Source organism: Colletes latitarsis, chromosome 4 (genome assembly GCF_051014445.1).
Source record: "Colletes latitarsis isolate SP2378_abdomen chromosome 4, iyColLati1, whole genome shotgun sequence".
Taxonomy (NCBI): domain Eukaryota; kingdom Metazoa; phylum Arthropoda; class Insecta; order Hymenoptera; family Colletidae; genus Colletes; species Colletes latitarsis.
Window position 1 is genome coordinate 39,582,784 of NC_135137.1, and position 15,995 is coordinate 39,598,778.

Below are 15,995 nucleotides of genomic sequence, written 5' to 3' on the forward strand. Positions count from 1 at the left end.
ATGGCCTTTTAATGGGCTCTCTGCGAGCGAGACGAGTCCGCAAAGGAGAATCAGCCAGGCAGACCGGCGGTTACATTACGCGAATGCACTTTTACGGACGCGTCTCGTATGGCATTTGGCAAGAATCCGGATATATTAAAAGGGACAGGGCAACGGGATTATAGTCCCGAAGCTTCTCGTGCTTCCCCGTCTCTCTTACGCCAAATCTATTACTTTCGTCCCCTCGCGTCAGGGATTTTGTTCAAATTGAAATACCTCGCAGACAATACGAACCCCTTAGTCGACCCCTTTTCTCAGTTTCACCGAAAATAAACTTTCGTGCAATGCTTCGTAAAAAAAAGTAGTAACGGAATATGCAGCTTTATTTAAAAAAATAGTAAATATCGACGAAGTTTACTAGTCGAATTAATATCGTGCAACGTTCCAGACGATTCCACCCCCGCAACGCATCGGTCACACCGAATAAATAAGCAAACAAACGAACGATCGTGACCATTGGAGCGGATCGAACTTTGTAATTTTTTTTTTTTGCTCGAATTGCCACCAGCGACATTTGTTCTTCTTTTTTTCGTCCTCACGGCTCTGTCGAACCACCCGGAAAATGGAGAACTCGTTGGAAGAAAATATACGAGAGACACTCTCTCCCGAGGGTCTTCGGCCATAAATCGAAGTTCGCTATGGGAATAATGCGCGCGCGTTGCGTAATAGATTTGCACACGTGTGACACCAAAAGGTCACTGAACCGACAGAGAAAAGGATAAAAACGGGAGAAAGATATTTGTCCCGTGAGAATTATCAGAGGCTAGAATTTATTCGGGAAATACGATTGTTCGTTAGACAAAACCCCAATAAACACTTGCACGAAAAAATCTTGCTGGAATTGGAGGAATCGAAACGATCATTTTTCCTTGAATTCTTCGAACAGAGTGGTCAATTTTGCAACGCCTCTTTAGACTCGCTCACTATGTTCGAAGTATTCGATGGACGACCATCTGCTGCTCGAACAATTCCCAACATGTGACTCCAAGGTAACTCGAGTTCTCATAGAGATTTTATGACATACGAGAAATCTCCAATTTCCAATAACCGAGTTTCTATGTTTGCAGAAACGAGTTCACTTCCACGTGTTTCTCGTGGATAAAGTACTGTTTGCTCGTTGCCATCTAATAACCCTTTCTAGATTTTCCCAAAACACATCTCTCGTAAAACGATACAATTTTTACACGATAATAAAATTACTCTAACTTTCTTTTTATCTGTATTCGTAGAGCGCGTTATATATTTTTTATTCGATTATATTCGTTTACCGCGCTTTTCTCGCGATACACAGAGTTTATTGGACGCAAAACGCACACCGTCGTCCAATATGAAACGGGAAACGAGCGTGCACGGATTCAAGTGGGTGGTCCACGAATACAACGGACTGCGATTGGCAACTAAAAGCGGCGTCGAGCGCCGGAAAATCTGTCAAAAATTAGGTCCACGTGCGCGTGACGTTTCTCGCGATGCGTCATCGGCGCCAAACGCGCGTTGGCGATTTTAAATCGACCATCTTTCTCCGTTTTGCTCGATTACGTCCTCGTCCTGTTTTCACCGAACCGAAATTTGGCCAGCAGCGAAAAACGCTGGTGACCAACGGCGGAAAGCAAGGTCGAACGAAAATTAAATTAACCCTCGACCGTGTCGGGGGCAGCGGGGTGTAATAAAAATACAAAATAATTACGGTATCCTGCTCGATAGGCGGCAATAATCGAATTAAAACGCGATTCGGGAGCGGAAAATTGTGCAAAACGGACAGGATGCAACGCAAAATTGCAGCGTCTGGTTAACGTTTTCGGATACGAGAAGCAAACACAACGTCCGAGTCGGTCGGAGAACGTGTTAAATAAATTTGCCAAATCTTCGAATTTCTTCTTTTCCAATGTGCTTACTGAGAAAGCGAGTTTATCTTGCGCTCTGCATGACCGCGGGGATCTCTTTGTACAAGATATTTAGTACTTTATTTTATATAGTTGTAAAATATTAAGTTCTCGAACGTGTTTGTTGGCTAAAATTGAATTTACACGAGCTCGACAAAACGAATTAAACCGACTGCAGCGACGATAAGGGATCCTAATCCGAGTCTGCGTGTCACCAATTCGGAACCAGCGTTTTGATAGATTTTCGACGGTTTGTTGAATCGGAACGAAAGCCACAGAATCGACGGGCAGAAAATTGTTTAAGAGGGGGCACTCGCGCGAAAATTAACTGCCAGTAAAATTTAAGTGAAAATTTGCTTTGATGATTTTTAGAAAACAACGTTGAAATAGATTACTTGTATCGAAAAATTCATACTCCCTTTTCTTCGAACTTTTTCGTAATTTAAGATACAAAATAGTTTTAATCCTTGAGAGAATTTAGCAAAGGCCCTGGTCGCGATTAGGAGATCGTTTTTGGCACGATGCAACCGCCATTTTCCGATTAACGAATACATCCTGGATTTTCACGCTTGCCTGATCTTCAATTCGAAATTTCAACACGGACGATTTTCTACAATGGCGGAAAATTCTCTCGCTACAATTGCTGGAGTACGTCCGAGGTGCACGAAATATACGCTCGCGAACAGTTCCGTAACAGTTGCTTACGATCGATTTAAACGAAGAGAAAAATTGTAAAAAGTACGCCGCCCGAACGTTCATTTTTAGACGAAGTTTCGTTATTTCCTGATCGTCGATTCGATAGCGATTTCAATTTTTGCTCCGCGCCTCGAGAAACGATTGGGAAATTTGTCTCCCGACTTTTAGAAGCTTCCGCGTCTGAAAGTTAATGCAGACCGTTTTAGTTCTCGACGCGAGGACATCGATCCGATATTCATTTCTTTTTTGCCTCGTGCCGCTAGAGAAAATACGCGAAAAAGGTATCGAGACCGATATTCCTTCGTTTTTATTACAGCGAAATCAAATTGCTCGTTCAGTGACACCCGCGCCGCTCCTAGATATGATTTATCCACGAGGTATCGATTCTTCATTTGCGAGGCAAATGAGGCACGTCCCCGAGAACTATTTTACATTTTTGTTTTTCCTTGGTCCTTATTAGATCGCCAATATTGGTTCGCGTTCCATGCGATACGTGTTTTTCGATCAATGTAGAATATTACTCGTCGCGAAGCAGGACGACCATTAAATCCGTCGTTACAGATAAAATGTGCTTGACGAATATCGCGATACTAATCCCGACAAATAATCCCGTTCGTGTCTCGCGCAGCTCGAGTCTTTGTAATTTGTTGGGTGATAGAAAATGGCTGACAATTTAAGGGACGTGTAACGCTGGCTAAACGGTGTACAAACTGTTTACTCGACGCAGTTTGAAAACTAAAGTTTCTCTGACTTACGGCCAGTTAACTTTTCCTCGAATGATTATCCGTCGTAACGAGAGCAAAACTATCGCGAATAAAGTCGGACGAGAATACTACTTAAATCATTTACTTAGCTACTTTTTCAAACTTGCTCTTAATGTTAGTTATTATTTCCTTTGCAGACTTTATTTTTCATTTTTTTATATGCGTTATATATCTCTGAATATTCGGAGCTTCTTTCCTGAATCGTACCCACCGTACTTTCAACCAGTAAAATTCGAACGGGACTTCGGAGCAAGAAAATTAAGCGACACGGTGCGGATTACGGAAAACGAGGTTCCCGAAAAAGAGAGTATCACGTTCCAGAGGTTCGAGACCGACGGAATTTCAACCCCGAAGGGACATTTATTGACTACTGACGAGTGTGGACCCGACGTGTGAATTTAGAGATCCTCGTTCTCGTGACGAGAATGTCACCAGAATGGAATGAAACATATCGCGGTCTATATCGGCTTTGGCTAGTTTCCTTCACTTGCACTCGCGTGGTAACGTGTGTGTTTTGCTCTCCAAATTAGCCTTTTGCAATTCCTATTCACCTTTTTCACAAATTCATTTAACACTAAAAATCATCGGTTGACAGATAGACTTTTAAATACTTCGAACTATCAATATTCCAATGTACCTCGTGCACGAAGTTATGAAAAAATTACCTTACGAACCAGGACGTAAGAAGGGTGTAAAAACGTAGCAACCCTGTTCTATGTCTGTTTTTAGTGGCGTAACAGGCGGCGCAAGAACGACGAGGATTCGAATCTTCGCGTACAAGGTTTTCCCGTTTGACGGTTACGCGTAATATTCGTCGTCTTCTCGACAGGATTCTAGGACGATATTTCATCCGCTTACGTGTTGGGGAAAGAGACGGAAATAACGTCCCCGGTTGACACTGGCGAACCATAATCCGTTGGAATTCGTACTCGAATAATCCGTCGAGCGTTCTCGAGCGTGTCGTAGAAATTACCAAGGACGAAGGGATAACGCGCGTTAATTTTTTAGCCGGTCCACGGGGGTGTTTTATTTTCTGGACGGCGACAATTCAGGATATTTGTACGAGCACCCAGACTTCCGGCTTCCGGGAATTTCATTTGCATGCAGATTCGAGAGATATTAAGTATTCTCCTTTGTTGCCAGAATAACGAAGCGTACGCGTTCTGCGTTTACTTTCTTTTAGCCCCGAAACGCCATTTCGAGTCCTTAGCCGGTTTCACAAGCGACTCTCTTTTCATAGATCCTCGACTATCTTCGCCAAAATATACTTTCGACCGGGATATCAAAGGAAACGATTTAAAAATTCACGTATTTGCGTTTCGAAATAAGTTGCACTCGAGAAGTTCACGCTCGGTTTGCATCCGGCCGAGTAATTTCGTTCGACGAAGTAACGATGTCGTTCCAGTTTTTTCTCCTCGATACCACACCGTTTAGGCGCACGAACCCGGCTGAAATTATTTCGGCGAATACAAAAGAACGGTGGCCCGATAAATCTTACCGCTTCGTTTACGATCCGACATTCCTCGAATTATCGCTTCATTACCGCGGTTCCCGGTTACAATGACTTTCCTCGCCGGACGCGACTCGTTTGACAGAACCGCCGGTGATTTACGCGAATATCTTCGGTTTATTGCGGTCGTTCGAGGCACGAGTTTCGTTTCAAGGGGGCCCCGAAACAGCTAACTGCGCCGCCAAGTCCGTTCGATTTCCCTTCGGGAATAAAATTGTTATTCCGTCGTCGACCGCGACGATAGATCGTTGCAAACTTTTTTTACGAGAGGTTACGAGAAAATTTGGAAGTCAAAGAGGAACGATTCTGGTTACTCTCTCCGCGTTGGTGCGCGTGGTCGATGGCCACGAACGGATTTATGGAATTCCAAAGACTGTTAGAGCGTCTGGTTCGCACTGAGAACGCGGAAGAGAACATTCATCTTTCGTTTCAGTAATTTGAAGCGTTCAAATAGCAAAGTGAGCTCGATGGTTCATGTCGGTTCATTAGCTTCATCGTAGTTCGAATTCCCATGGTCAGTTTGTAACAAGGTTTCCGTTCGCAGCTTGGACTATTGTACAAATTGCGATCTGTCGACTAACTATTCAGAATTTCTCCTTTCGGAGTTGAAAACTATACGAAATGTTTTAAATTTTACGTTGAAACGGATACAATATTTTGTCAGGCTCGAAACTATTTGGTACCCTTTAATAAAAAGCAAGTTGAAATCAAATTCATCGCATAGCCGAGCAGGTTAATAACGCGCCGTAATATTTCATGTTTGTGATCCATGCTATTTGCTGTTTTAAACATTGTGAAAGTGGCAATATTAATAATCGTTAATATTGCAACGTAATCGGATTACTGGGGACATGTGGGCCGCGTGTAACACGTGGTGGAACGTGTCGATATACTAACCGATACGAATATGGTTAAACATTAATTAATTTTGATCTCGTGGGATAAGGTATTTTAAACGGATATAACGCAAAAAAATTAAAAGACCGATAATTGATTATTTTACAACGATTATTTTGCACTTTACTTTCTCTGTTTTCTATTACTCACTGGTCATAAATTTAAGATTCGATGCAGTGGAGGGAGTGCAATATTCTGTGACGGAAAAGTAATTTTCGGGAGTCAGGGTTCGGCCAAAAATCGATTAGGTAATTTAGAATTAGCGAACCGTAATTAGCGACGCCCTTTACGGTTCAGGCGCATCGCGATTAAGCCGATTTCGTGCCGACTGCACGTTCGCGTGCACCGACAGCCCTCATTTTCTGCATTCGGCCCGAGGCACGCACACGATTGCATAATTACGGACGAATTCGGACAGAGAATCGCACACGAACGAATATGCTCGATCATTCAACGGCCCGCCGATTTTCTCGGCGATAGACTCGCGTGCAAATCCGAATACGTGTTCGCGCGGAATTATCGCGCGATTTTCAGGCTGCCAAAATGATAAAGCAAGACGGCACGATCCCATATTTTCCCCTGGTCGCATCGACAGCCTCTCTATCAAGGGTGGAGGAACCCTAGAATCCTAAATCGAATCGCAAGAATCATAATTTCATGATCCAACGTCGCCCAAGCGTGCCCAACTCTGATTACACTCGAGATTTCGAGTTCCACGCACCCACCGTTGCTCTCCCAACCATCGACCATGGAGCCTTCGACAATCAATGGTTCCCCAATGACGAAACTTGCGACCAGCGCTTTGAAACTAGGCGCAACTTCTTGAATTCACGCCTCGATGCAACGTTTACCCCGACCAGCTCTCCTTGGATGAAACTTTGATCCTCGGAACTTAGGCGAATGACGATGTGCACGGGGCACGAATTATCCGGCGATCGAGGGATCTTCGGCCGGTAAATACGAGAGACGGATAGCAAAGAGTTTGTACTCGGTTAGCGAGCGCAGCTTCTGGGAAACAATTGGACAGGTGCGGGGGTGTGCAACAGGTGCAGCGGTAGGCTCGGCTGGCGCGTAGGTCGACCTGCAGTTCCGTCCTGATTCCGATCCCCGATTAAGTAGCGCATTTCGTAGCTCTTGCGACGTGATTCCATTAACCACTCGACGAGCCCCGGAGCTTTGCATCGACGACGCGAGACCCGACGATCCATCGATTGCGGGAAAATTGCAGGCAGCCGCGTCTTTCGTTGCGAGGCTGGTACGGCTACGGTCGTAACCAGATTTAATGGCAGACGTAAAACGACCCCACGCGAGCGCTAACGCCGCTGGACCGATTGTTACGTTCCTGCGAGCGAACCGAAACTTTATAATCGGACCGAGAATCACGGCCAAGGAACGTTTATTTCGATGGCCAGACCCCGGAGTTGATCTCGGGAAAACGACTCGATCGTGAGACATTGATCTGACTCGCAGTGTTAAATCAACCCTGCATCGAATTAAAATTTCACTTGGACCTGTAGGAGAAAAAAAAGAGAGAAAGTACAAGCGCATGAAATATTCGTATGAAAAACATTTCACTTAACAAAGCATTTACATATAAAGGAGCACAGTTGGAATAGCAATGCGTTTAAAAGGAATAAAAAATTACGCCACGGTAACGGTTCTCCTCGTGCTTCATCAACCCATTCTAAATTCGTACTTTCTCGATTCTTAGTAATTTCTTAACTTGATTATTGCGACGTTTATGGCGCCAGTCTTTCTTCTCGGCTATGCACTCCTTTGTTTTGCGTATATAAAATTGGAGTCTTTGTTATTCTTACTGCCCCCGCAAATTCAACCACATAACTCTATTTCAACGTTCTAGCTCGCTGAATACGAGACAGTGGCGGATTCTTTGCCTCTGCTGCTTTGTTTATAAGGTCCTTGCTTCAAAGGCTCGTATTTTCCTGATTAACTTCTGGACCCTCTCACCTGCGTGTGTGTCTCTATTTATGATTGTAATTTTTAAATGTTTACAATTTTTTAACGAAAAAAATCGTCGAGAGGAACTAGACACGTTCGAAATTTCGATATTAAAAGTGTACGATATTTCAGCCCGCCGGGAGTTCCTTTCAGGACCGTGAAATAATAATATCGCAACGAAAAGCATCATAAAATAGCATTCCGTGTAAGTTTGTAGCCGCTGGCTATTATCGACCGTTCTCGAAAATAGCTCCCTGAACTTTGGTCTCTGACCAGCGAAAAATTTATATTATTCCTGTCGAAGGGCGGTGTCCGCCCCTCGGAGATGCGAGAACTATTTTGATTCTCGTTTTGGAACCAATATCGGGTCACGCATGGGTTCACGAAACTCGTCGACTCGTTGGAGTTACGTGTACGTTCGCACTCGAGGCTATCGATCTAAGCTGAACTCGAAACACGTGATTCGCGGTAAGCTCAACGACCCGTACGGGGTCGAAGTTCCGATGCCGAGGGAACCGTAGAGATAAGCTTCTTTCGCGCTGCGTGGATCTACGACGGTCAAGTTTTCGGTTAATCCTTCCTCCGCGCGAATTATGGCTCCTGGAATAACTCGTGAGATTCTCTTCTCGATAAATCATCGATGACAAACTTCAGGAGTTCCAACACGAGCCATTCTCTATGTTATTACGTTTCCTGGTAGTTCGGTTCACGAGTGATCCAGTCTCTACCATTTCTGGTCGCCGAACGGGGAACGTTAGTGCCAGATATTTCGTAGTTAGCACCAAATATATTTTCTAACGTTCCCCCCGAGGCGTTAAACGTTTTCCATGGTATTTACAAACTTCTTGTTCTCTGGAAGTTTCCGGTTACTGCGGAGCGAACGATAGAACGGCACGAACAGTTGGCCCGGTTACGCTTTGTTCGAGATATTAAGAACTAACCTGGGAACTCTTTCTTACCTATTTAAAGAGTCTGTCTTTCGTCTCGAGATGGTACACAGACGTCGGACGACTTCCGGCAAAAAGTCTGGAGCTTTGAGCTTGTTTCTTGCGATTCACGGAAAGCGGGAGTCTCTGCGATCTCGCTTGCAGAATTTTTGAAAGCTACTTATACTGGTCTGCCGTTGAAAAGTGAATATTTTTCCATCCCGCGCGACTGGGTTTGCCATAATACCTTGTGTAAATATTAATAAAAGCTCCGATATTTTTCAAAAATTGGTCTTCGACGGTATCGTTGATTGTTTCCTTTCGCAGGAATAAATAAATATATAAATTTGTTTGACTGTTCCCGCGGAGATCGTTGAAGGGTGAGCGGTAAAAAGCGGAGATAGAAGTTCTCTTTTGTTTATTTCTTCGAGCATTAGCGATTTGCCGATGCAAATAAACCGCGAGTGAACGAAAATACGCGATTACTTGGTGACCGGCTGACGACGTCCAATTGGACGACCATAATGCGGTCAATAAAATTCGCTCGTCCGTGGTCGAACAGCGTAAACGAATGGAAAATATGAACGAGACAGGTTGGCGCTGTAAAAATTTAAATCCCTCGGTTCGCGCTTCGTGAACGCGCGTTCGTACTTCGGCCAGCGAGTTTTAAATTTTAATAACGACCGGGAAACAATCTCTACTCGTGAACGAGTCATTGAAACGCGACCAATTCGACGGAACGGAAACTTTTGATCGCAGATTTGCGATCGAATAAATTTCACGCGTAAAACGACCAGGCGGTTTATTCCCGTTCGAAGGATCGAGCGAAACTCGACGAACGTAGGACATTTCGACGATCGTAAGTCTCTCGTTACGTTCTCCTTCGAAACGAAAACAAATATTTATCTTCCCATTGGCGGTGAAGGTATTTTATTATTCTTGAATCGTGTTGTTCGTTCTTTAGTACATATATCACTAAATGATGTACAATTTACTTATATCGCCACGCGATTAAATGTCAGTCGTGGTATCGATTCGAAAGAAACTTTATAGATCTGTAAAAATAGATCTCGAAAATGACTTTGAGAATTTAAATGGATTTCGATGAATTCACAGCCACTGACGTAAGTTTGGGTCATGTTATATTTATAAGGAGCCAAAAAAGATTTTTTTCACCAAGTCTTCGTCCAGCAGCGTATCTGAATGGTCCTTCGTTTCGGATTTGCGGGGGAATCGATGCCCCGAACGCGAAAAGTCCGAAAATTACGACGCAGAGAATTATTACCGGGATGTTTCGCGTATATGTTTGCCCAAAATCAATAAGGGAGAGTGTATCCCTCGATCCATCATCCGTTTGGATTACCAACGGGGTGTATCCAGTTCCGTTTCATTCGTCGTTTTCTCGCATCGCTGACTGGAGGAACTCCGCCATTTTGGCGCGGTTCTTTCTATTTGCATTCCCGGCGATATGACGATTTGCGGGAAATAATAAAAGTTGCTTGGGTGGGTGTCGCGCCACTCGATACCAACTGCTGCACGATTTAATATCGAATGCACCTGTGGACGGAAACGTTCGGATCGAACGTGTCCATTTATCGGTGAACATCGATATTCGATATTATTGTTACTATCGCGAAGATATCCAATATAGTATTATGTTCGGTATCAATCTCACTACTGTCAAGAAAAAGCGTTCTCAGACGTTCCGTTTTCAAAGTCGACAACAAAGTGCAGCATCTTCTTAAATTGGCACACGAAGATGCGAAGGAAGAAGTGTTTTTTGTTTGTTCGTAACTTTTCCATCAGCCGATATCTTCGGTAAAAACAAACGAACGTTACATCAGAAATTGGGTACAGTCGAGTCGATGAATTTCCGTAAAGACCTGCTTTCGAATTTTACATAACCTCTTCAAGGATACTGGCACCCAACGTCGTATACGGTTAGTTTTTGAGTTGTTTTGTATAACGCGTCGATAACGATTAATATTGTGAATAAATATTCAGAATTAAATTTCCCAATGATGTTGCACAACGTCGTGAAAAAATTGATAGATGTCATGGGTCAATATCAAATAGGATTTTCAATTCAAATAGGGTGAAGTTTGAAATGCGCATACGTAGACTGGCGGGCACAGTCGGCGCGGGGCCCTTCCCCCACCACTTCTCATTCTGTGTTCGAACGTCGCGTGAGTCCCAGTGCTGCCCACCCGTCTCGTCCCACTGTAACATTAATTGGCTCGTGATTCATCGACGGTAAGCGAAGTAAGTGTTTTGTTGCTCAGAAACCCTGATTGTTCAACCTAGATATAGAAAACATTTCTGACTTCAACATCGCCAAGTGAGAACACTCATAAATATCATTCACGTTTGCTCCAACTACACATAGAACAATGCGTCGAATTTCTGGCTAGAATAAAGTAAATTTTAGCCAAACATACAAACGTACATTTTATCTACATGGTCGAAGCTCCGTGGCATCCGCTTGTTAATTATATTTGTTGTTGGTAGTTAATTACGTTAGAAACGAACCATTGTTCCATTAACCCTTCGTCCACTAGTTGCACAAGATTAGTTTGGCGCGCTACGCGTGCAAGATATTAAATTGTGCACGGTACGCGTTCAACCCCTAATCAAAGTTTCTGTTTCAGAAAGCACGTACGAAGATGAGGAGCAAGTCGCCAGGGGCGCGAGATCCCCTGGTGAAACAAGCGGCGTCGACGAAGAAATTGGCGATCCTAGCGAAGCTTTCGAGAACTTGAGGAGCATGGGTACCAAAGCGACAAGGTCCTGGGCGTCGGGCGCCGGGGGCGGATTCCTGCGGGGCGTCGGGCACCGAGTGAGCTTCGACCCCGAGGCACCCCCGCCGCCACCCCAAACCATGCAACAAACAACCAACCTTCTCGACAAACCGAAGGATGACTATAAGGTGAAGGTAAGTCATCATCTTCCCTTCGAACGAAGGTTGAAAAGGGCACAGACGAAGTATACGAGTAAACGCACATTTTTACGTCCATAGAGGGTACACGAAGTGTGTATGAATTTATCGACGATTCGCGGGTAGTTTTCGGTTCGGTTTATTATGGACGATTTGTCCAATCGAATTCGGAGATGTAATAAAAATTCACAGGACGATTCGCGGGACGAGAGAAAGCAGAAGCAAGAATAGAAATAACCAGGCGAACAGTAACAGCGTTACGACGTCGATCCAATTTGTGGAAGTTGCCGTCGCGAATCGACGGAAGTTCCTCCCGTCGTCGCGGTCCGCCCTTTTATTGCCATCTCGAAACTTCCCACGCGATCCACGAAGATGAAAGCGAATCGTCGCGAGAACTATCCCGTTGAAGATAGATTTTAACGCTATTTTGATAATTGAGGATAATCCGATTCGACCAATCATCCAATCGGAGAGGGTCGTGATTCGTGGAGGCAAAATGGGAATCGTCGTTCGGGAAATAAGAAATTATCCCCTGGACGACGTTGTAATTAGCGAACAATTTTTTACTTGATTTATAAACGATTTTACATGATTCCGCGATAGTCCAAATTTTGGTTACGTATCGTACTAGTTGAAATAAGGAAATAAGTAAGGAACGTAAATTCATTCTGAGCTGCGAAGGGTCTTGTGTCATGACAGCAGATGTTCAGATTCCGCTTATTTAGATGCATGCCTCGTCACGCATTCACACACGATCAATCATTCTAAAATATTCTCTCGTTTCTCAGCAAAACAAACCGTCGTTGCAATCGCTACCAAAGGGAATACGTAATATATTTAGTTGACCACTGTGTATACCTCGCTTGCAATACATGCCTTGCAATTCGAAATCTATTGAATTCTACATGAGCGTTCGGATAACAGATTCAGCTCCTTGAGTACTTACATGTACTTTTGTAACATAATTCTTTATTTTCTATTAGAATATTACAAGTTTGATTGACCCAAACAGCGATGGTTAAATTAGCGATCGTGTATTTGCTGCAATCGTCCCGGAACGTCTTGGCAAATAAACCGAGAAAAATTGTTTTCCTCGATTTGCTCCGTACGGTTGTGGAGGTCATAACGAGACGAGGACAACGGGAACGCTCATATGCGGGCTTTTACGAGTTCCTAGCAAGGCTTTCATTTTTATTGCGTCGTAAAAGCACGGCTGGGTTGACTTCGCGGAGGCAGGCCCAACGGGTAAACGCCGGTACAGGGCAGAAAAGACTCGTGTCTCGTTTAAACGAACCTTTCACGGAAAGATTTCGCCCGATCGTCGGCCCCCGGTACCCTTAAACGCGCGTTTCATCCGTTCGTGGGTGAAAAGCGGTGAATTCACCCCTTTATTGGCTTCCGAACGTCCTCGACGAAACGGGACCTGTCAGACTCAGCCGGGACGCCGCGGTTTTATCAAAGTCCGATTCAATCTTGCTGCCCCTGCTTTCACCCCCCGTTCCGCGCGGGAACGATCTATCACGATTTCTTTTGTTTCGCGGGACAGCAGCGACGCGTCGAAGTCACCTCGATCGCTGAAACCGCGGTTAAATCGTTGCACGGTCGAGAATAGACCACGACAAGCTTCCCAGACGGTCCAGAAACTCGTTACGAGGCTCGAGACGCGGTCAGCTCGTCTTGGAATAAAGAGGCTACGGAAGAAAAGCGTCCGCGAATGTCCGACCGGAGGAAATAATGAGGTTCGAGGCTGGGGGGAGGGCCGCGATTACCCCTCTCAGCTTCAAGAAGATGACATACTATGCCAAGGGCCGCAACTGACAGCCAACGAGTGTTTGCTTGGGCGCACCCTAATTGTCGAGCCGCCACACCCTCGGCAAACATTGTCCATCATCGTCCTCCTCCATTTCCCTGCAGACTGACCCTTTTCCACCGGGACCAGATCCGCTAGGCGAGGCACTTAAGACAGGTCGCCTGAATAACTCATTTACTTTTGGCGGCGGACGAAAGCGCTAGAAGCAAACCTTGGCCCTTTAATCCGACGTCGGTAGTTTTTTCGGAGGGTGGAGGCCAACAAGATTAACTTGCTCAACTTAATATGAACGGGAACGCAAAAATTTATCGGCAAAAGTAAATAAAGTTTTTGAACGTTTTCGTCTGAAATGCTCGGTGTATAAAAATTTCAGATCCATATGTAAACAAGCTTCCGGAAATTGGATTCCGTTTGAAAATTGATTTACGAGAGGATCTAAAATTTTTATACGTTCCCCGCGAATAAAATTGACAGGCGGCCGTGGGCTGGAGGACGCGCGACGACTGCGCGATTAGAGTCGAGAGGAGGGTGGCTTAATTACTGGAGACAGGTGAACGGAGAACAAGATTTGACCCTCTCTGTCGAAAGTGTTTACCGATAGTTATTCCGATCCTAGTTTCGCGGGGCTAACCCCCGTTGCGAATAGGGGATGCAAAGCAAATACGTCTCGCTTCGTTGCCTTTAATAACATTTATGATCCTAATACTGGCTCTATAATACACACCGCAATAAAGCGGGACGAGCGCGTTAAATCGCCTGGGAAACAGCGAATTTGATCCGGAAATTTTATGGAACAATAACCGTACAATTAGAAAGAAATTATCGATTTCTCTGTCGATGCTATGTCACATCGTATTAAATATTTCATCCCTTAATAAAATGGTTCTCGGTGTAAAAACGTAAGAACTGTATCGTGTAGTTTCATCCTCGGTACAATTATGCCAGTTAAGTCCACTTGCGACGTTATCTAGGGCTCAAGGATGCTCAGCAGGAAGAAAGCCTCGTGAACCCGAACGGTGGTTTGTAAGAAAGTATGCAGGCATAAAGGTTAATACCGCTTTTGAACGGAACGGCGGTTAGGGCGGGACTCTCATTGTTTTCGCTTACGCTTGATCTTTGCGTGTTACGCTCGTGGCGCATTGGGTATTCTTTGCCGGTGTGCAGTCTAATGGCAGGCGTAACGAGAAGTTGCTTCGTAACGAGAGGTTTCCTCGTCGGACAATGGAGGTCTATCCGACTCGTTAATTGCTTGCCTCGTACCCTCCTACGATCGTCCCAATTTCAGCTTCGATCCCCGGTTTCATCCTCGCGCGCTCGCCCATGCCTCCGAATGTCCCTGGAGAGCCTAGACGAACGATCGACTACGAAACTGCGTCTCCCGCGGCTTTAAAGTCGATCGATTTCGACAGCGTTTCGACGAGATCAAAGCGCTCGACGGATCGACGATCACGATCCGACCCGTTGCTCGAATTTCGCGCGTCGAAATAGCACCCGCGTTGTTTACCGGCTGCTCGTAATTGCCTTAAAGTTATTTGAATAACGTCGATCGGAGCAAAAACGATTGGCGATTCCGAGAACGGGGCAGTTAAAACGCGTTATTGCGTCCGCGGATGCGATGAAGGAGGCCGTGTAATCGAACAAACTTTTACTACGCTTCGATTTACTTTTGGCAATTGACCATCGCGAAGAAACTCTCGAGAAAATCGAGTTTCTCGGTGTCCAACGGAATAACGAGCCAGAGGAATATTCGTCGTTCTAATTTCCTCCATCCTTCGACCCCCTTGATCAATAATCCTAACGATCATCCCCACTGTTGCCGTTTCCGTTGCGAAAAGAACGGTTCAAAGGCATCCCCGGACGTTTCGAGGTCCGAGAAAATTGCATCGCAGGTTACGCAATGCTAGATGTTGCGAGAGTAATTTTATTCCCGAACAACGAATCAAATTCCTTTTATTAAAACTAGCTTCTGGTAATCGTTCAAGAGAAAGCGCAGCAAAGGCAGGAAACGGTATTGGTGTTTGGTCTTGACGATAAATAGGGTGGAAATAAAAACGAATCGAGGAGAAGCTTCATTTTTCCAAACTGGTCGCGATCGAATCGACGAATAGGAGTGTAATAAAAAGTTACGATGGTTTCAGAGACACAGCATCCACGGGATGAACGAGGAGGAGAACGTGGTGAGGCCGCACCAGGAAATGGCCAGTTTGAGCTACCATGAGAAGAAGTATCTTCTCGCGGTGGAGCGCGGGGACGTGGCCTCCGTAAGAAGGTGAGACCGTCGACATTTGGAAAATTGAAAAGTCATACGTTAAAGTAGCGGAGTCGATAAAAGTTCCAGGAGGCAAAAATCTCAATTTACAAATGGATTCCTTCGGAGCTTAAGGACGAAACAGTGTCGAATGAATTATGGATTCGATGCGACTCTTTCCCGTTTCGCGAACGACGAGCGAGAAAATAAAAATTGGCTTCTTCTTTAGGAACGGGAAACCCATATCGAATCCAAAAGATCACCGTCGACGAACGACAAATTTATTATTTCATCCGACGTACAGCGCAGGGCGCTTAAGATATTTTCCTTC

General features: G+C 44.9%; 1 protein-coding gene across 5 annotated transcripts in view; it reads left to right on the forward strand.

Annotated features, from left to right (window-relative positions):
* Trpgamma (Transient receptor potential cation channel gamma) overlaps window positions 1-15,995 on the forward strand; it is a 79,899-nt gene that overhangs the window by 45,417 nt on the left and 18,487 nt on the right. For 2 of the 5 annotated variants that reach the window (XM_076763079.1, XM_076763081.1), the window contains exons 3-5: window positions 10,766-10,933; window positions 11,320-11,603; window positions 15,555-15,685. In XM_076763079.1, the coding sequence (XP_076619194.1) occupies window positions 11,436-11,603; window positions 15,555-15,685 (299 nt within the window). In that variant the 5' untranslated portion in view covers window positions 10,766-10,933; window positions 11,320-11,435. The remainder of the gene's footprint in view (window positions 1-10,765; window positions 10,934-11,319; window positions 11,604-15,554; window positions 15,686-15,995) is intronic. The other 3 variants (XM_076763080.1, XM_076763082.1, XM_076763083.1) reach the window with 2 other exon arrangements.